This window comes from Anomaloglossus baeobatrachus, chromosome 1 (assembly GCF_048569485.1).
Source record: "Anomaloglossus baeobatrachus isolate aAnoBae1 chromosome 1, aAnoBae1.hap1, whole genome shotgun sequence".
Classification (NCBI taxonomy): domain Eukaryota; kingdom Metazoa; phylum Chordata; class Amphibia; order Anura; family Aromobatidae; genus Anomaloglossus; species Anomaloglossus baeobatrachus.
This window is the reverse complement of record NC_134353.1, coordinates 89,115,425-89,136,327: the sequence shown is the minus strand read 5'-3', so window position 1 is coordinate 89,136,327 and position 20,903 is coordinate 89,115,425. Positions and strand designations below refer to the sequence as shown.

The 20,903-nt window shown below is 44.9% G+C and overlaps 1 protein-coding gene across 1 annotated transcript in view; it reads right to left on the bottom strand.

Moving 5' to 3' along the window:
* Positions 1–1,483: 1,483 nt before the first annotated feature.
* LAP3 (leucine aminopeptidase 3) overlaps positions 1,484–20,903 on the bottom strand; it is a 19,662-nt gene continuing 242 nt past the window's right edge. The window contains exons 2-13 of the mRNA XM_075346913.1: positions 17,423–17,538; positions 17,285–17,339; positions 16,002–16,107; positions 13,891–14,050; positions 12,378–12,542; positions 11,583–11,741; positions 9,770–9,894; positions 9,176–9,264; positions 7,302–7,404; positions 4,932–5,011; positions 3,225–3,337; positions 1,484–1,888 (exon numbers count right to left, since the gene is read on the bottom strand). Of these exons, the coding sequence (XP_075203028.1) occupies positions 1,693–1,888; positions 3,225–3,337; positions 4,932–5,011; positions 7,302–7,404; positions 9,176–9,264; positions 9,770–9,894; positions 11,583–11,741; positions 12,378–12,542; positions 13,891–14,050; positions 16,002–16,107; positions 17,285–17,339; positions 17,423–17,538 (1,467 nt within the window). The 3' untranslated portion in view covers positions 1,484–1,692. The remainder of the gene's footprint in view (positions 1,889–3,224; positions 3,338–4,931; positions 5,012–7,301; positions 7,405–9,175; positions 9,265–9,769; positions 9,895–11,582; positions 11,742–12,377; positions 12,543–13,890; positions 14,051–16,001; positions 16,108–17,284; positions 17,340–17,422; positions 17,539–20,903) is intronic.

Here is a 20,903-nt window from a genome sequence, read left to right as displayed (position 1 = left end):
GCGGGGGATAGAGTGTCCGTCAGAACCCACTGAGATCCCAAGGGTCAGATTTCGCAGGCCACAGCTCCCAAATACATACAAAACCGGGAGTGGACTTCTCCGTTCCATGTGAAGTCGTCCAACAGGAAAGACAACACAACGTGCAGGAGGAAGGGACACCTGTTCACTAACCAGGGTGTGGGACCCGAATACACCCTCCAACGGCAGCCGGTCACTGGTAACTTTGTTTACTACTGGACTTGTGTGCAATTACTGAACTGGAGTACACCATTGACCCCCGATCCAATCTGGCACGCCACCTCCAGCAGCCATCACTCCCGTGTACAGACACAGGGCCCCGGGACTACACCTCTCCTACCCATGGAGGGGATCCCATCTTGCTGCCCCGTTCCACCAGCCCTGAGCACCCCATCACCAGGCAGTGGCGGTGTCACTATCCCTCACCGCAACCCACGGGTGGCGTCACAGACAATTCCCCCTGTAAATAATTCCCCTTTTCCGACGGTTATGAGGACGGACGGCCGTGCGAGTCTGGGTCCGGTCACCACTCAAGCCGCAGCAGCGAACCCCGGATCCGAGCGGGCCCAGAGACGTGGGCGGGGGCCGCTGCCGCAACACAATGCATGTGCTCAGGTTTACTGATTGTGACCTTGACCGTGTATTAATGGGGTATTCTGAGGAGAATAAAAATTATAATAGATGTCTTCATAAAGATTAAAATAGAAGTTCCACAATGCTGTTCCCCACACTCACAGTACCTGTAATTCAGTGTGACGGTGGCGCTGCTCCCCCTCCCTTTTGGGACTTTACTTCACACATTAGGGTATGGCTTACTCCAGGTGTCTAATAACAGCCAGTGTGCTCTGGTAATATGATAGATTGCTTGTAGTCCAAGAAAAGGGGGTATATTGGGGGTATGAGGTGTGGGGAAATAGCACTGTGGATCTCATCTTTAGTTTGAGGGCATGGCCATTAAAATCTTCCCCGAGTACCCCTTTAAAAGACAATCACGTGCAGGTCTTTGGAGATGTTTCCTGATGAAAACCATGTTCCCTCCTTAAGCCAAATCATCTTTAGCTAGATAAGCCTTCAAAAGAGAACTTGACTGACGAATTACCCCTGGAGAGCACTTATTTAGTCTCCTAAGTCCTCATGTGAAAAATCTGCTAGTGTGGGCGGGATGGAGGGGGGGGGGGGTGCATAAAAAAGGTCTTATTTTTATTACTATTCTGGATCACATTTTTGTTAGTGAGTCTGTTTATACCATGAGTGATATTGTAATAGGTCACATTCAACAAATGTCAAGAAAAGTCGGAAAAGCCACGTAAAAAAAAAGAAAAAAAATGAAAATCATTTAGTGACTTTATTTGCAACAAATTCATCCGTTTAGAGGCATTCTCCCAAAAGCACTGAGGGAAATGCACTGATGAATCTGGACCAAAATGCCCAACCCCTCTAACAATTGTGTGGAGACAAATACAGACGACCAAATAAGACTTTCCTGGATTTTTTTCCTTTATTGTCCGTCGTTTCTCCATTCAGCACATAGATGTAATCTGCAGAATAATCTGAAGATGGATATATTACATTTGCTTTGGTTGTGTTAGTAAAAAAATAAATGCATAGAAAAGTCATTTTTAGTTCGTTACGTCCACGGAGATCAGAGCAGATCCTGTTACAGACACGTCGGGATTATGTCGGCTTTTTGTCTTTACTCAGACGATCAGCAAATTCTACTAAAGTCCTTGTGGGACGGCCGGACATGCCCTTGCGCAGGTAAGGAACCTCATCCTTATTTGACATGACTCCAGCTATATCCAGGTGGGCCCAATGCGGGGACGTAACAAACTCCTTCAAGAAGGCCGCTGCCGTGCACGCCCCTCCAGATCTACAACAAGAAAAAAAAAAAAAAAAAAAAAAAAAATTAATTATTATTATTATTATTATTATTAATAATCTTTAGTTACTGTATGTATAATATTGTAGTTTTTTTTTTCTTTTTTTTGGGGGCGGGGGTGTGTCCCCCTTTATCATACCCGTTCTATACTGGAGCCTGTGTTCATCACTGCAGCCCATTGTGCCATCTGATTACAGTCCAGAGCTCTGACTCTAGGGTAGGACAAGTACTTTCCGCCACCTAACCCACGAACCATTCAAGCTCCATCCGTCCACTCCATCTGCCCAGTAGTAAAACCCTTGTCCCCCAAACACACATTGTATTTTGAAGGAAAATACTAGTCTAAGTATCATTTGTCCTAAATGTATTTTCACTAGTTGCTGAAATCAGCAATAAGTTATACATTCTAGAATATATTTTTTACATAAAAAAATAAAAGCCATAAACACCAATCTAAACCGAGTAACGTTTTAAGTGTAAAAAAGGAAAAATCCGCTCTCCGTAATGAATGGAGACAGTATTGAATTATATGCAGAGCACACGATTCCATATCATCTTCATTTGTTAGCTGCTCCTCCTATATAATCTGGGTCACCGCCTATGCAAAGTGAAGCAGGTAAGACGAGCTTGCTGCACTCTGCATAATCAGCAACCAAGATGACCAAGCTCAATTCCTAAAGCAGCTTTGTTATCTAGGTTGCTGCTTATGCAGAGCACAGCAGCAAACAAATCCATCTCTCTGCACGGACAACCCCAGATGGCCACTCACTGCCCCTCTCCAAAAGAGGCACTGGCAGGTGACGCGCGTTTGACAGTGGAACATGGGGCAATATTTTCCTCCCTATAGTATAGACCTTGGTGCAGACCCACTGCCCTTGTAGCCCTCCCTGTTTGTTCTCAAGTTTGACATCACACAGATGTATTGGAAAACATGGAGGAATTACTACTGGCAGATGTCATGCTGAACCCCCCTCCCCCAATCCTCCCAGGAGATTTCTTGGCAAAATTAATTTTTAAAGTTTTTCTAATTTCTAGTTATTTTTTTTGTATATGGCTGTAAAGGGATATTCTCAATACAGAAATTGATGGCAGATCATGTTCCACCTTGTGTGGCTCTTACCAATAATTTCTATACAAAGTATAAAAAGTGAAGAAAAAAAAATCTGCACCTCTGGTTTGGGGATATATAAAGATGGAGCCTCACCTATGAGACGTTTATGTGGATATGTAATAATTCTTTATGATGGGATTACCCCTTTAAATTATTCAGGAGGTAACAAACCAGACTTACTAAACCTACTATTACCACCATATTTACAACCATTACCTGCTGTACTTCCCGACATTGTTAAGGTCTGCGAGAGCCGACTCCGTCACTTGTTTAGTGTAATGGTCAAAGAGAGGCATCCTCCATACACGGTCCCCGGTCACAATGCTGGCCTGGAGGGGGGGGGGGGGGGGGAGGGAGGGCATGAAATAGCAGCAATAAACTTCAGCAATGTGGAGGATCTCACAGCTCAAAAGTACACATATAATGCCTACATCAGATGCAGATATAAAAAGGTGCTCTCAGGAGCCAAGCCCCCTCCATACAGAACAGACGCTGGCGGCATTGTGCAGCCGACATCTGCCTCTAAACACAGCGACCAGAGCCAGCTCAGATTGCTGCTTAACCAGTCACATGCCACTGTCAGTCTCTGAAAGCAACACTTAAATAGCTCCAAACTGTAGTGAGAGGAGGGGTAAGGTTATTGCCTCTAAATCATATAATGCAACTATTGGGTGACAATAAGTTCCTTGGCAGGCGGATGTCTACTGGAAGCCCCCGATGCCATTCTCTTTATAATGATGTCACGTGTCACCTGCTGAGGGGCTAATAGGAGATTGTTATTCTTACTATATACTGAAGCAGGATGCAGTATAGGTGCAAGTTCCCTAGGAAAGACTTAAAGGGAACCAGTGAGCAGGTTTTTAAACCCTAAACTAAGAACAACTATGTATAGAATCGAAAATGTTAACTATGTCTATACCTTATAAAATAAATAAATCTTTATTTTTATATAGCGCTAACCTATTCCGCAGCGCTTTACATACATCAGGAACACTGTCCCCATTGGGGCTCATAATCTAAATTTCCTATCTGTATGTCTTTGGAGTGTGGGAGGAAACCGGAGTACCTGGAGGAAACCCACGCAAGCACGGGGAGAACATACAAACTCCTTGCAGATAATGTCCTTGGTGGGATTTGAACCAAGGACCCCAGCGCTGCAAAACTGCAATGCTAACCACTGAGCCACCGTGCTGCCTTATACTCCAAGCGCTCCGTCCTCCCGCTTTCTTCCCCACCCGAAATCTCACGTAGGCACAGGCATTTGAGGACAAATGTATGCGCAAATGGATAGTCCGGATCTTGCAACTACTATGCAAGCACTGCACCAGGAATAATGGCGCCTGTGTGAGCTCTCTGGCCAGGCCACAGAAGAGTGACCGGTCAGTCGCTGACTATAGGCCGGCAGCAGAAGTCTAGAGGCCGAAGAGCTGGAAATGGAGGACAAGTCGTAAAGCTTGTAAAGTCGTACAAGGGTAAGCAGTGCTGTGCACTTTTCCTTCTATGTTATTTCAATTTCAATGGAGGACAAGTCCACTGCACTTGAAGCTCAACGCAGAAATATTTGCACATGGATTTCTAGAAAACAGACTTCTTTTACAAATAGACAATCTACATTTCAGATGCTTTACGCAGAGGATGCCAGTTTAGATCATAAAGAAAATATGAAATAAATTGTGTTTTTTCACTATTTCATCCCATTTGGATTTTTTTCTCTGCTTTTCAGAACATTATACCACAAAGTGAATGGCATCATTCAAAACTACAACTAGTCCTGCAAATAAAAAAAAAAAAAAAAAAAAAAAAAAAGTCCTTCCATGGCTGTGTGGACGGACAAAGAATTATTGGAAGAAGAAGAGGGGAAAAAAAATAAAATAAAAAGTGAAGGTAACGCTATTCAGAAAATAGAAAGTAAATGTTTCGAACCTCTTGAAGGTGATTCCACAGCCAAGAGGAATTGGTGAAGACTCCAGTGGCTGCAGATCCCAGGGCCACGTCCATGGCACCTATAAAAAGTAAAAAAAAACAATTCTGGGTGAGCCGCGCTTCTCATGAGGAGATACAGCAGAGTTCTGAGCTGTGGTATTGTATTAAAATTCTACATAAATTATTTAAAAACGGACTTTGATGAAAGGCCGACACCATCTACACCCATCACATCGTGGACACTGTTAGTCTACTGACTTTTCTTTTACCAGTCACTTCCCAATTCATTGCAGCCGTCACAAAGCACACAGCCCGGGCTGAACGCTACACAGAAAATACAAAATGAAGACTTTTGGTACTTGCCATAAAAACTTTCTGGTGAGCCATTATTGGGGGACATAGGAGCCATGGGTTAATATGCTGCCACCTGGAGGCTGCCACCAAGAATACACCTTATGTCTCATTCACACATCAATGCATTAAACTCATGTCTGTGACCGTCCGTGGGAAGGTATGTAAGACTGTGCATATGTAGCGCCCCACAGGGCAGGTGGTTAACCTACTCCTTGCCGAGTCGTTTCAGGTCAGGTCAGGCGATGTCACGGGTGGCCTTGCCCGGTTCCATTGCCTTGAGGTGAGCAGTAAGTTGTGGGGAAAGCGGGGTATTTGGGGAAGGTTTGTTGCGACGCCACCTGTGGTATGCGGCCAGGGAGTAGTCACCGCTGCAAGATTTCTCGCCGGGGCAGGTGTTATGGCAGCCGGGATGGTGTCGCTCCCCACAGGCGAAGTGGGCCCCCGGGGTGGATGATGGTGGGAGGTAATGGCGGTTGGCGCCCAAGCGCTGGGCGGCGACGCCGGTAAGGACGAGCCAACACAGTCTCTGCGGGTTCAAGGTGTAGCTTACAGCTTCAGTCGCCAGCCCAGTAGTACTGGGCACTGCAGTGATTGGCTCTGGTCGATCCCAGATCCACAGGAGGTCAGAACCGGTGCGATAGTGTGTGGGCCTTTCCTCACTGCGCTTTGTAGTGCAGGTCCCTGTGGCTTGAAGCACTTAAAAGTCCCTTCCGTACTAGGTAGAGTACTGTTCCCTATGCCAGTAGCGGGGATCCCCCGAGTCTGACCGTGGTCGAGGCCCGGGAGTCCTAAGTGCCACTTGGCTCTGGAAACCTGTGTGGTCGGAGAAGTGTAGAACCTCTCCGTTAGTCAGAATCTGATGATGCAACATGGAATTACACCACCCTAGGATGCTGCACCATGAACTGCGCTGGTCCCGGGGGAACTGACACGGTATCCTCCACAGCGACCGTTAAACTCCTATGTTCCACAGGAGCTACCGGGAAAGACGTCCGCTCACTGTCACTCCTGCTGGAGAGCTCTCTAAATTACTGCGTGTGTGACTCCTAACTCTCCCTGGTGGCTGCACTCCCCCTCCCCCCCACCACTCAGGTCCTAAGCTAGTGGATTGGGGCCCCTGTTGTGATGACATCCTGTAAATGCCACACTGTAGGCGACCCCTTTGATACCCGACCCTAGACCAGTCCCCAGTGGGGAAGAGGAGTGCAACCCATGTGTGTATGTGGTTGTGGATGGTGAAACCGACACCGACCTTCACTGGATCCATGATCAGTACTATACCCTCAGTGGAGTGCAGTACCCTGTGGTGACCAGAGCCGTGTGCTATCTGTGTGACATCCAGATAGCACATGGACACCATGAGTTGGTATTCTTACCTGTCTTCGATGCTGCTGTCTCTGGTGCTGCGGTCAGTGCAGTGAAAATGCATGAGCATGACCCGGAAGCAACAGAGGCAGAGACAGCAGCACCGGAGACAGAAAAGTATACAAAAAAAAAAAAAAAAAAAAAAAGTGCCGTGACCCCCTTATTAGGGCTACGGGATCAATTTTATGGCATGGAGGAGTCAGGGGTTTATTTTCATTTGTAAAATGTATTCCTAATATTGGCCTGCAGGTGGCAGCGTATTGACCCATGATTCCTATGTTCCCCAATGAAGCAACTGAGAAAGTAAGATAAAAAATGTATAGCTGCAACATGTACAAAAACAACATTAGTTCTCTACTACATGCCATACATTTATGAAACGCAAATTAAAAGGCTTCTCCGATTAAAATACGTTCCCAATAATTAAATATATATATTGACTTATTGATTGCTGAGGGTCTGACTGCTTGGATGCCCACTGATCGGCAGAAAGAGACAGTCATCCCTGATAGAATGAAAAGCAGTGCAGATAACTGACTGCAGCTCCACTCCTCCTCTATGGGGCCGTCCCGCCCTGCGCTTGGCTTTTTCCAGCTGTCCCATAGAGAATAGATTTCCTGGTCAGCTCCATCGTGCACGCCGCTCACGTACCTGTTAATGTCGCTGCATTGACAATCGCTCTTGCATTAAAGTTGTGGGCGTAACACAGAGCGTCCGCCAACAGCAGCCGTCCCTCCGCGTCCGTGTTATCAACCTGGAAGGAAACATCAGGCGGTGGGTTTACTACTTTTCTCACAATTATGGCTGAAGTTGCTGATCAGATAAGTAATGATCCTTTGCCCTGTACATATTTATTTAAAAAAAAATAAATAAATAAAATATGGACACCTTAAAGGATCATCTGATATTTATAATGTTACACTTTCCTTATTTTATAGTTTCTTTATGGGATTTAAACCTTCGATTTTCTGACTGTATGTCATACATATGTATATACAAAATTGTTAATGTGTCCCATTAATGCCAATAAAATATAGTCATACATATATACATCGTTGTATGTACAGTTGAAGCCAGAAGATTCCCTCCGTTCGCTATAAAGACGCATTCAAGTTTTTCTCACTATCTGACATGAAATCAGAATAAGATAATGTTTTAAAGGCATTTTTTTTTTTTTTTTTTTTTTTTACTTTAAGCAAAGTGCAACGTTTACATCTATTTCATTAGTATTTGGTACCATTGCCCTTTAACTGTATGACTTGGGTCACACGTTTCGGATCTCCTTCCACAAGCTTCTCACAGTAGTTGGTAGGAATTTGGGCCCATTCCTCCTGACAGAACTGGTGTAACTGAGCCATGTCTGTAGGTTGCTTTGCTCGCACCAGCCTTTTCAGCTTTGCCCATACATTTTCAATAGGATTGAGATCAGGGCTTTCTGATGGCCACTCAAAAACATTGCCATTGTTATCCTTAAGCCACTTTATAACCAGTTTGGCAGTATGCTTTGGGTCATTGTCCATTTGGAAGACCCATTCTGCCCAAGCTTTAAGTTGCTGGCTGATGTCCTGAGATGTTGCTACATTATTGCCCAATAATAATTTTTCCTCATGATGCCATCTATTTTGTGACATGCACTAGTCCATTCTGTAGAAAAAAAAAAAACAAAAAAAAAAAACAAAAAAAAAACAACACACAACATGATTCTGCGACCCCTGTGTTTCACAGTTGGGATGGTGTTTTTAATCTTCAAAGAGTCTCCCTTTTTCTGCCAAATATAACGATGGTCATTGTGGCCAAATAGTTCAATTTTAGTTTTGTCAGATCACAGGACATGTCTCCAAAAATTAAGGTCTTTGTTCCTGTGCGCATTTGCAAACATTAATCTGGCTTTTTTAATGTTTCTTTTGGAGTAATGGCTTCTTCCTGGCAGAGTGGCCTTTCAGCCCATGTTGATACAGTTCTCGTCTCACTGTGGATAATGACACAATCTTACCAGCTTCTGCCAGCATCTTCACAAGGTCTTTTGCTTTTGTTGTTGGGTTGATATGCACATGTCTGACCAAAGCATGTTCATCTCTGGTACACAGAACCCATCTCCTTCCTGAGTGGTGTGATGGCTGGACATTTCTATCTTATTTGTTCTTGTGTATAATTGTTTGTACAGATGAACGAGGCACCTTCAGGTATCTGGAAATTGCACCTAAGGATGAACCAGACTTATACAAGTCCATAATTCTCTTCCTGAAATCTTGGCTGATTTCTTTTGACTTTCCCATGATGCTACACACAAAGAAGTAGTGTGTTTCAGGTGAGTGTTACAATGCATCCACAGGTGTGTCTCTAATTAATTCAGATGTTGCCAATAAACCTATCAGAAGCTTCCAAGGACATGACATCATATGGGCTATCCCATATTATTTAAAGGCATAGTACTCTTTGTGTATGTAAAAAACGTTCTCTCTCTCATTCTGGCATTTGGAAATAATTTTATTAATCCTAATTGACCTGGTGAGGAACTCTATTACCTGGATGGTCTTCCCATTCTTGGCCTTCACAACATCCCCCGGCTTATTCGCTCTGCCGCTGGGCATATTTTCACACAGTGGAGCCAAACCTTACAGGACGAGATTAACCCCATCATTCGTTTTACAGCAACAGAATTATGGAAAAGAAAAAATGCTCAAGTCTCCAATTGACATCCATTATACTCGGTACAGGAGTGGAGTCTGTCCTAGCATCCAATTGCTCATTACGAGTACTGAGCCCCCGAACATGGTAGAGCCCGCTCATCACGAGTACTGAGCTCCTGAGCATGGTAGCACCCACTCATCACTAGTTAAGAGTATTGAGCACTCAAGCATGGTAGTGCCCGCTAATCACTAGTTACGAGTACCAAGCATGGTAGTGCTAACTGATCACTAATACATTTACAAATGGAGTGATTTTGCAAATATCCCACACAGCTGTCAGTTACACGTGTGAGTTTCCATGGGTGGCACAAAAAAAAAAAAAAAAATGAAAAGTGACAAAAACCTGGTTGCAATTTTTATACAGGTTTTAAATAAGTTAAAATAAAAAAACAAATATAAAGAAGTTAATTATAATAAACATTCACTTACCAATGAGGTTAATAGGTAACTTGAGTGTTGCCGCAGTCAAGATGGCAGAGCAGACAGTGGCGGCTCCCCCCATATCTGCCCTCATTGCATCCATTCCAGATGATGGCTTTATGGAAATCCCACCACTTACAAAACAGACATTTACAGGGTTTAAAAAAAAAAAAAAAAAATAAATAAATAAAATAAAATCGAACAGAAGAGATTCACCATAAATCATTTAGAATAAAAATCTAACCATAACTGTACAATTATCTGTAATTAATGAGTAACTTTTTTTCTGAGAATAAAGATTAATCCCTTAATGAAGTGATATCAAAGTTTCATAACTTCACATTCTGGACAAAAATAATGCAAAAAAAAAAAAAAAAAAAAAAAAAAAAAATTAGTTCCTCTTTAAGGCTGATCAATTGGCACTCGAGGCAGCTTTCTACCACCGCTCCACAAGTAAGCAGACCTGACGAGCTACTGCAGCTTAGGCCTCGGTTCCACTTGCGTTTTGCAAGGACGAGTGCATTCCGATATAACATGGGACTGCACTCGCACCAGTGCAAAACTATGGGGCAGTGTCCATCTGCGATTGATTTCTCATGACATAGCGGCATGTGGAATTAATCAAAGCATGCTGCGTTTGGCAGCGAGTCTCAGCTCATGCACCCCCATACAAGTCTATGGGAGCATGTGAAACATCACACTGCACTCGCATGTCATCCGACCACAGTGCGATGTACGCAGAGACAAGCAGCGGAGGAGATGGGGAGAAAGTGCTCCTTCCCTCTTCTTGGCAGCTGTGATATGATCGCAAGATCACATCACAGTCGCATGACCCATGACCCCCGCAGCAGAGGGTTATTAGCATATCGCTCTCGCATCAGAATCTATGCGCATGTGGAACCAAGGCCTTAGCTGTATTGTCTAATGAGAGTCTGAAAATGCAGTTCCCCATGCTTTACACTGCAGTGTCACTATGTGGCTGAAACTTTGATGTATACATTGTGAAGAGTATGTTTTGTATATATTGCTCTCAGGGCACTAGTTGATCCCTATTTTTCCCTCTCTATTACTTTTATTTTTGCTGTTCTTCCTCTCCTGCAATATAATATCCTTGTTTATTAATTTTATACTGATTTTTCGACTTTGTTGTAGGATGAGGCAGGGTATTTAATAGGGATAGCCTGCGTGAAGCGGGGGCGCCCATTTAAACTTAAAATATTCCTCCACTGGTTAGGCAGGCATAGAATAATAGGGGTTAATTCAGGTATAGTCCTGTATCGCACAATAGAAAATAATGACGCAATCAGTCTTAATGACATTTTGTATTGTATCGTTTGTATTTTCTATGGGTGAATTTTTAAATGGTAATAAGGTGTATCATTTTACTATTGTGGTATAGGTTTTTATAGGAGAGTGACCATAATAATAATAAATAATAATAATAATAATAATTTTATTCATTTATATAGCGCTATTAATTCCACAGCGCTTTACATACATTGGCAACACTGTCCCCATTGGGGCTCACAATCTAAGGTCCCTAACTGTATGTTTTTGGAGTGTGGGAGGAAACCCACGCAAACACGGGGAGAACATACAAACTCCTTGCAGATGGTGTCCTTGGTGGGAATTGAACCCAGGACCTCAGCGCTGCAAGGCTGCAGTGCTAACCACTGAGCCGCCCATTATATAGGTACATACAGAAGTTTTATTAAAAAAAAAAAAAATAAACCACTCACACGAAAATTCCATACTGTCCGATAGCCTTCAAGCAAATATTTTGCAGAGCTGTATTATGTACCGCATGGGATACGTCTCTCACCTGTCAAAAGTGACTCCTTTCCCCACAAATACAAGAGGGGAATCATTAGGGTCCCGGCTGCCGGTATAATGGATCTCCAGGAAAACCGGAGGCTCATCTGATCCTTTGGCCACACTTAAAAATGCTCCCATTTGTTGCTCTTCTATCCAGGACTTTGCTCTAGAAAAGGAAAAGAAAATATATCACTGCATGGGAAATCTATCCAGTCAATATACCTGCAGACTACTTATATAAATAAAACAGCTACTGGTACATTTAAAAAATAAAAATAGATACCAATAAAATGTAATGTGCCAATCCTTGTTCCCCCTTGTAGTAATGTGCCCCATCCTGTAGTAATGTGCCCCATCCTGTAGTATAATGTGCCCCATCCTGTGATAATGTGTCCATCATTTCCCCATCCTGTAGTAATGTGCCCGCAACACATTTAACTGCAGTAAAGCAATGACGGCAGATGGCGACAGCAGCAGCCCTGTGCACCAGATGCGATTATGGAGGGGGGGGGGGGTTTCTATGAGTCTGCGGTCCGCAAGAAGCGGGTAAGAGGACACCGCAGGAATGGGGGACAGGTGATAATTTTTTGTGGGAACCTCAGTCAAGTATAAACCGAGGGGAGTGGGATTTCAGCATAAAAAAAAAAAAAAAAGAATGGGTTGAAAAACTTTGCTTATACTCGAGTTCATACGGTATAAAATACACAAAAACACGTACTGTATTATAAATACTATATATTATATACGGTAGCTCTCATCTCATTAGGTGTGCCGTATTACAGCAGATATGTCGCAGTCTTACCTTGTGAACACCTTAACCCCGTCCCCCAATGCTGCAGTCTTCTGTTGCAGTATCTCAGCAAACTTTGAAGGCGTTATGTAATTCGCTGGAGATTCCATCAAGTAACGAGCCAAGTTCTGTCCCTCCGCGTAGGAAACTCCTTTTCGCCAGGCGTCTAGGTCTTGACTAGTGCGATTGTATGACACAATTTTGCAGAATGTTATCCCTTGCACATTTGTAACCTTTATATTATCTATTACACATTTTAAAACATTTAATAATGTTCCAAATCAAAGAAAAAAAAAAAAAGTTTTCTCCAAAGTAAAAGGTACAATTTTAGAACACGTCTTTTGCAGACGGCTTACGTACACTCACGTGCACTTCGACACATTATGTGAAATGTTGTAAAATTATTGTCTTGCGTGCAAGTTGCCACCTATTGGGAGAAAAGGTGCAAGTGACCCTGCAAACGCCATTAAAAAGGAATCTGTCAGCAGGTTTTTGCTACCTCATCCGAGAGCAGCATGATATAGGAAAAGACGTTTTGAATCCAACAATGTATCACTTAAAGCCCCGCCCCCGTCATTTGTGCTTCACGGGCAAAATCGCTGCCCGTGGCGCACAATATCGTTAGCAGCAGTCACACTGACTTACCTGCCTAGCGACGTCGCTGTGGCCAGCGAACCGCCTCCTTTCTAAGGGGGTGGTTCATGCGGCGTCACTAAGCGGCCGCCCAATAGAAGCGGAGGGGCGGAAATGAGTCGGCCGAACATCCCGCCCACCTCCTTCCTTCCGTATTGCCGGCGGCCGCAGGTAAGCTGTAGCTCGTCATTCCCGAGGTGTCACACATAGCGATGTGTGCTGCCTCGGGAACGACGAACAACCTGCATCCTCCACAATCAACGATTTTTTTAAAAAGGAACGACGTGTCAACGATGGACAATAAGGTGAGTATTTTCCATCATTAACGCTCGTTCGTTGGTGTCACACGTAACAACGTCGCTAACGATGCCGGATGTGCGTCACGGAATCCGTGACCCCGGCGATATGTCGTTAGATACGTGGTTTTTAGATTACTGGGTGGAGCCGATCTGACACAATCATAATTTTTAGATTTAACCACGTAGCAGAGCTGAGAGAGCTACCCCCGCCCACACCAGGCTCTCTATAGAGATTGTACATAGACAGTGAGGTGTCAGAGGGGGGTTGCGGGCAAGAGACTTTGTGGTCCAAGCAATGAAGTCCGGCTGTTTAAAAAACAGCAAATAAACATCAGATTGGACTGTGACAAGACAGGCATCCCTGAATTCTATGTTTTAACCCTTGCAGAATGCAGTCTTCAGCTTACATCGCAAAATCCTGCTGACAGATTCCCTTTTAAAATCGGTCACAGTTGAAATGTTTTGCAATAGTTAATCTGCTGCTTTTTCTATAGGGAAGCGCAACTATGATCTACGACTATGCAGGTGATTCACAGTGTGAGAGAACATCTATAAAGTGCAAACTGAACTTTTGTAGTAAATGTTCCCTATACCTTCCATACAGCTTTGTTGAGACTTGTTTCTTCTTTTTGGCCTTAAGCTCGTCGTATTCATATAGACCCAGAACGGCTCCTTCTGCCGCGGCCTGAGCGTCTCCACACGGGTCAACATCAACATGTGCAATCTCCAAATCCTGCATCTGCCTACAGCCCACTGGACGGGAAAGCAACAAACACATTCAGAAGTCAAGACACGTAAAGCACCCAACACGTTAAATATCCGGCTGACCACCACCGCTGCCAACTCCTCCCTACACGGCCGAGCGTATTCTCACTGAGAGGGCCACTGACCAACTCCTATGGCATCAGCTTATTTCGAGGGAGAACAAAAGAATTAGCCATGGAAATCCAACACCTCATAGCCCTCAAAATACCAGACACCCCCATTAGCCCCAGTAAACATTGTCGGGGCCTGTCAACTTCAGTGTAGTGTGTACCTGGGCCTTGAGGTTTTAGTCACATCTGCCCTATTAATTGCACTTAAAAAAAAAAGCAAAAAAAAAAAAAAAAAAAAAAAAACGCAATAGCGCCAAAAAAACAAACCAAAAACCTTTTTACATCAAAAAGCAGCATTCAGAGATATTTGTCCATTTTGGCAGAACCAATACAGAATTAACAGAGTTAATTTGAAGACCCCAGTTTGGGCAAAATTAAGTAAATGTAGATCAGCCTCCAATTGAGCCAGGTATCAGCTGTGTTACACAGTCGGCATCAGAACTGATCTTTGATCACTGCTATTAACCATTTAGATGCTGCTGTTTACCTCTAACAGCGGCTATTAAATGAAGCAATGGCCGTGGCCAGGGCACCAGTTCCCTGCAATTCGATCAATGGGTTACCATGGCAGCCAGGGGCCGGTGTCACTGCCATCTTGGTTCTCCAGTCATAGGAGACCGCGATTTTCACTATATTGTGGAATCATTGTTAAACAATTAGATGATAAAAGGCTCAATTCCCTAAAAAAAAATAAAAGTATTGTATCCTCAAACATACCGTAACTTTGTGTTTTATTTCTCTGAAAATAGAGCTGGAGGGGTTTTTTTTGCATCCCGAGTCGACATTTTGATACCATTTTGGGGCACATATGGCATTTCGATTGCTTTTTATTGTTTTTTTAAAGGAAGCTGTGATCTGCGATCATAAATAGAATAATGCGGGGGTCACACGGTACCATATATCGTGTGATTGCACGAGCGATAGTACCCGCCCCCGTCGTTTGTGCGTCACGGGCAATTAGTTGTCCGTGGCTCATAAAGTCGTTAACCCCCCGTCACATGCACTTACCTACGGAGCAACCTCGCTGTGGGCGGAGAACATCCACTTCCTGAAGGGGGAGGGACGTTCGGCGTCACAGCGACGTCACACAGCTGCCGGCCAATAGAAGCGGAGATTAGCGGGACGTAACATCCCGCCCACCTCCTTCCTTCCGCATAGCCGGCGGGAGCCGCGGGACGCAGGTAAGCTGTGTTCATCGTTCCCGGGGTGTCACATGGTTCGATGTGTGCTGCCCTGGGTACGATGAACAACCGGCGCCATTAAAAATAAACAATTTTTTTAAAAAATAAGCGACGAGTACACGACTCACGATTTGTGAGCGATTCTGCGTCTCTCGGAGGTGTCACAAGAAACGACGTTGCAAGCGAAGCCGGATGTGCGTCACGAAAACCGTGACCCCGACGATGCATCGCACGATAGCTTGTCTCGTGTGACGCCCGCATAAGAGTTACAAGTGGTCAAACCACGCTCACTGATAGATTCTCAGTTGACTCATTTTGCAGCCAGTGCAGCACAGAGGGCTATAAAAAGGCAAGTGGTGCAAAGCTTTTACTGAAACCCAAATTGCAAAAATGTTTTTTTTTTTTTGCTAAAAAAATCAAGTCTCCAAAAAGGTGGACAACCTCTCTATTAGCGTAGGACCAAACCATGATATTTTTTCGTCTTCTGACCCATCTGACGCCCAAAGTCCAGTCTTTAATAATCTGATCCACCTTTTTCCTGTTTTCTCCCTGGTCACCTACTGAAGTGTTAAGTGAATCGCTGCCAGCTCCAGAACATACAAAGGTCGGTCTGAGGGACGGCCGCAGTCACAATCAGTCACACATCACCTGACACCGCAGCCCTAATGTTCTCCTTGCTTTCATTCCAGAGCTCCTGCTGATGGACGCCTGCCGACTGCTTTCCCAATCCCACCATCACCACACTCGGGAAGTCCTGCCGTCCAAAGAAAGACATTTGTGACTGCGTAACATTCTGTTCACACGTGACTAATACAATTATATGTAGAAGTATGGCAGATACAGCAAATCAGACCAAATGCTGACATAAAATGTGGTGTTTATACCGCCATACAGTACACTCACACAGACCTAGGAAAACTGCGGGTCACATCCAACATTTTGGAAGTTTCGTAAGGACTGGGACAGACCAAGGGCTGGAAATAGTAGAACCCATGAATTGTGAGGAGCCCGGTACAGAATAGCACTCGCAGCCCCCCTCCCAGTGTCACATTATATCAAAATTATGTCTCCTCAAGATGTAGATACTAATGAAAAACAATAGTGGATCAGGCAGCGGTCAGCTCCCTCCTCCACCAGTGCTACAGATTCACAGCACAGCAGGCAAGATGACATCACTAGAGGTGAGGGTCTGTGTAAGGGTCTGAGGATGACATCAGCCTGTATGTGTGAGGGTCTGGGGACGGAGTGTGCGCATGCGCGACATCAGAGTGTGTGTGATGTGTGTGTCTGGAGATGACGTACATACGTGCATGTGACATCGGACCATGTGTGAGGGTTGCAGGGACAGCAAGCCGCCCTAGGAGGTGGGGGGAGGAGGACAGTAGGCCGCCCTAGGAGGTGAAGGGGGTGGGACAGCAGGCCGCCCTAGGAGGTGGGGGGAGGGAAGGACAGTAGGCCGCACGTGGAGGGGGGGGGTGTTACGGGACAGCAGGCCGCCCGTGGAGGGGGGGGGGGTGTTACGGGACAGCAGGCCGCCCGTGGAGGGGGGGGGGGGACGACAGTGGCCGCCCGTGGAGGGGGAGGGGGTGTTACGGGACAGCAGGCCGCCCGTGGAGGAGGGGTGGGGGGACGACAGTGGCCGCCCGTGGAGGGGGAGGGGGGTTACGGGACAGCAGGCAAATTTCAGCTTATCGGTTCGTCACTCCTCATCAGTCACCATCTCTCATGTGGCTCATCAGCAAAAGTAATTGCACCCCCTGATATAGGGTAAGAACACGGAATAAAGCAAAACCACGTCAGTACCATCTATACCTCATCCTTCTATTAACCTACATCCAGAATATGGAGGATATGCCGGCTCCCACTATCCTGGGTCACCATTACTTCATTAGCAGATAATTACACATCACAGAATGACCTTGAGGACGAACCTCGTGTAAGCCATAAAACATGCGCGTCTTCCCCTTCTTCAGTGCAGGCCCGGACCTGTGAGGAAAAACTATGGATTACTATGGGGGATGATGGGTGGGAATAATCTCAGTTGTACCCGAGTGATATTTGTTTTTTACCTCGTCAGCTGATGCCTCAATTTCCCTGAAACAACATTGTCGAATGTGTCTGCCGCCGGGGTAAGAGCCAGAGCGTCCTCCTCCTTATTCTTCTCATATACACCGAGGACGAGGCCCTAGAAAACAGAGACATAAGCCGCTGACAACTCCAGGCCGTAAAGATGGGTAATATGGGGCCATAACACACCTCCGTATTATACATGAAAGGTTTCTTCTATGGAGAGAGATTTGTGTTTTATAACAATATTCTCCCCCACAACTATATTTGGGCGGAGGAATGGGGGAACCCTGCATCACCGACTGTAACAAGCCATCTGCAAATCTCAGGAGCCAAAATAAAAAATATTAAAGAAAGAAAAATATAAGTGTTTTGGATCTGCTTTTCATCCACTTTTGGCCAATGTGTAATGTCAGTTTTTTCGGACACAAAATAGGCTACATGCGCACGCTGCTTCTTTTTCGTGTTCACAAACTGCAGCCAAAACTGCACCGTGTCAGAGAGAGCCTGGAAATGTCACAAAAAATGTAGGTGCTTTTTTGGTGCGTTTTTGCTGCTTTTTTGGTGCGTTTTTGGCTGCAGTTTTGTCAACCATTGTTTCATGTATTTTTCAGTTCAAACAAGCCCATAAAAAAAAAAAAATTAGAAATAAATAAATAATAAAAAAAAACTGGCGTGCAGTCCCCCCCAATTTTAATGCCAGCCAGATAAAGCCATACGGCTGAAGGCTGGTATTCTCAGGATGGGCAGCTCCACGTTATGGGGAGCCCCCCAGCCTAACAATATCAGTCAGCAGCCGACCAGAATGGCCGCATCCATTAGATGCGGCTGTTCTGGGACAGTACCCGGCTCTTCCCGATTTGCCCTGGTGCGTTGGCAAATCGGGGTAATAAGGAGTTAATGGCAGCCCATAGCTGCCACTAAGTCCTAGATTAATCATGTCAGGAGTCTCCCCGAGATACCTTCCATGATTAATCTGTAAATTACAGTAAATAAACACACACACCCGAAAAATCCTTTATTAGAAATAAAAAACAGAAACAGATTCCCTCATTACCAATTTATTAACCCCGACAAAGCCCTCCATGTCCGGCGTAATCCAGGATGGTCCAGCGCCGCATCCAGGTCTGCTGCATGGAGATGACCGGAGAAGCAGCAGACACCGCCGCTCCGGTCAGCTCCACGCAGCAACTGAAGAGAGCCACGCGATCAGCTGAGCTGTCACTGAGGTTACCCGTGGCCACCGCTGAATCCAGCGGTGGCCGCGAGTAACCTCAGTGACAGCTCAGCTGATCGCGCTACTGCGTGGAGCTGACAGGAGCGTGGAGGACGGGACTTTCAGCGGTGGCAGTGAGAGGGGTCCATCATCTCCCCTGTGCGTGCACGCTGGGGACAGCGGTACTTCGGGGAACACGTGAAGGACGTGACTATCAGCAGCGGCGGCAGCGAGGGGGAAAAATCAATGTTTTCAGCTGCCAATGTCCATCCCCCTCTCACTGCCGCCGCCGCTGATAGTCCCGTCCTCCACGTGTTCCCCGAAGTACCGCTGTCCCCAGCGTGCACGCACAGGGGAGATGATGTGGAGGACGGGACTGTGAGCGGCGGCAGCGAGAGGGGGATGGACATTGGCAGCTGAAAACATTGATTTTTCCCTCGCTGCCGCCACCGCTGATAGTCCCGTCCACATCATCTCCCCTGGGGACAGCGGTACTTCGGGGAACACGTGGAGGACGGGACGGGACCACTTGCCTGACCTCACTTCCTGACAAATCACCTGCGCTTTTGGTACCAAAAACGCAGGTAAAAGGCAGGTAAAATGCACCACTTTTGATTAGCATGCATTTTTCCTGCGTTTTTGATGCCCTCATTGATTTCAATGGGTGACAAATGTTGACAAAAACGCAGGAAGAATGAACATGCTGTATTTTTTTTGTCACAAACTTTTGACAAAAAAAATGCTGACAAATAAACTGCAATGTGCGCATGACAAATCTGACTTCTCATAGACTTTGCTGGGAAGTCAGATGTCAGAAAGTTCTGCTGACAAAACTGCAGCCAAAAAAGCAGCAAAAAAAGCAGGAAAAAAAAGCAGCGTGCGCATGTAGCCATACAGACTTTTCTTTAGCACCCCAATTTACTTTAACCCCTTCATGACCTAAGATTTACCGGTACATCCTAAATCATGAAGAGCTGATCACCATTGGCTGCTGAAGTGATTCGGCAGTTATCCCTGCTGATTTGAAGAGCAGACGTATGCCTCGCAGGCACAGGTGAATCCGCGATCTACCCACGCCTGCTAACCCCTTAAATCATGCTGTCAAAATGTGACAGCGAGATTTAAAATCGCCGCCGTGGGGAACGCGCCACCATCAGAGGCCCTGTGACGCAATCACAGGAAATCGATAGTTATCATTGTAGCAACGAGTCATGTGATGACTCGTCACTAGCATGACGTATTTCCTATTACAGCCGACAGAGCAGTTGCTGTATCAAAAACCCAGCATTTCTGCTGATCAGAGCAATGCTGCTCTGACTAGCAGAAATGAATCAGAGATCTGACTGCTGATCTTTATAGTCCCTTAGGGGGAATAGTAAAATAAAAAAAAACAAAAAAACAAAAAACTAAAAGTTCAAATCACCCCCATTTGCCCCATTAATAATTAAAGGGTTAAAAAAATAAAAATACGTACGTATTGCTGCGTTCAGAAATGCCCGATCAAAATATAAAATAATCTGATTGGTAAACAGTGTAGCGGCAAAACAATTCCAAACGCCAAAATTACATTTTTTGGTTGTTGCAAATTTTGTGCAAAATGCGTTAACAGGTGATCAAAACGTAGCATCTGCTCAACAGTGGCACCATTAAAAACGTCAGCTTGATATGCAAAAAATAAGCCATCAGTGAGCCATAGATCCCGAAAAATGAGAACGCTATGGGTCACAGAAAATGGTGCAAAAAGTGCACCACTTTTTTTGGACAATTTTCTGAATTTTTTTTTAACCCCTCAGATAAAAGTAACCCTATACATATTTGGTATCTACGAACTCGCACTGACCTGAGGCATCAAACCGACGGATCAGTTTCACCATATAGTGAAAAAGGTGAATAAAATACCCTCAAAACAATCGTGCATTTTGCACTTTTATGGCATTGTTTCCGCACCCCCCGTTTTCCAGTACACTATATGGTAAAACGTATGGTTTCATTTAAAAGTACAACTCGTCCCGCAAAAAACAAGTCCTTATATGGCAAGATTGACAGAAAAATAATAATAATAATAATAATAATAATAATAATAATGTACAGCTCTCAGAAAAAGGGGAACAAAAAAAAAAAAAAAAGATGAAATGCTATCACTTGAGAATGACGACACTTTTGTAATAAGTTATTTTTCTACAGTGCCAAGTACAGCACCAGCATCCTACACATTATACTGCAAAAAGGGACACACATAACAAGAGCAGACAGGGCATGTGTGCAGG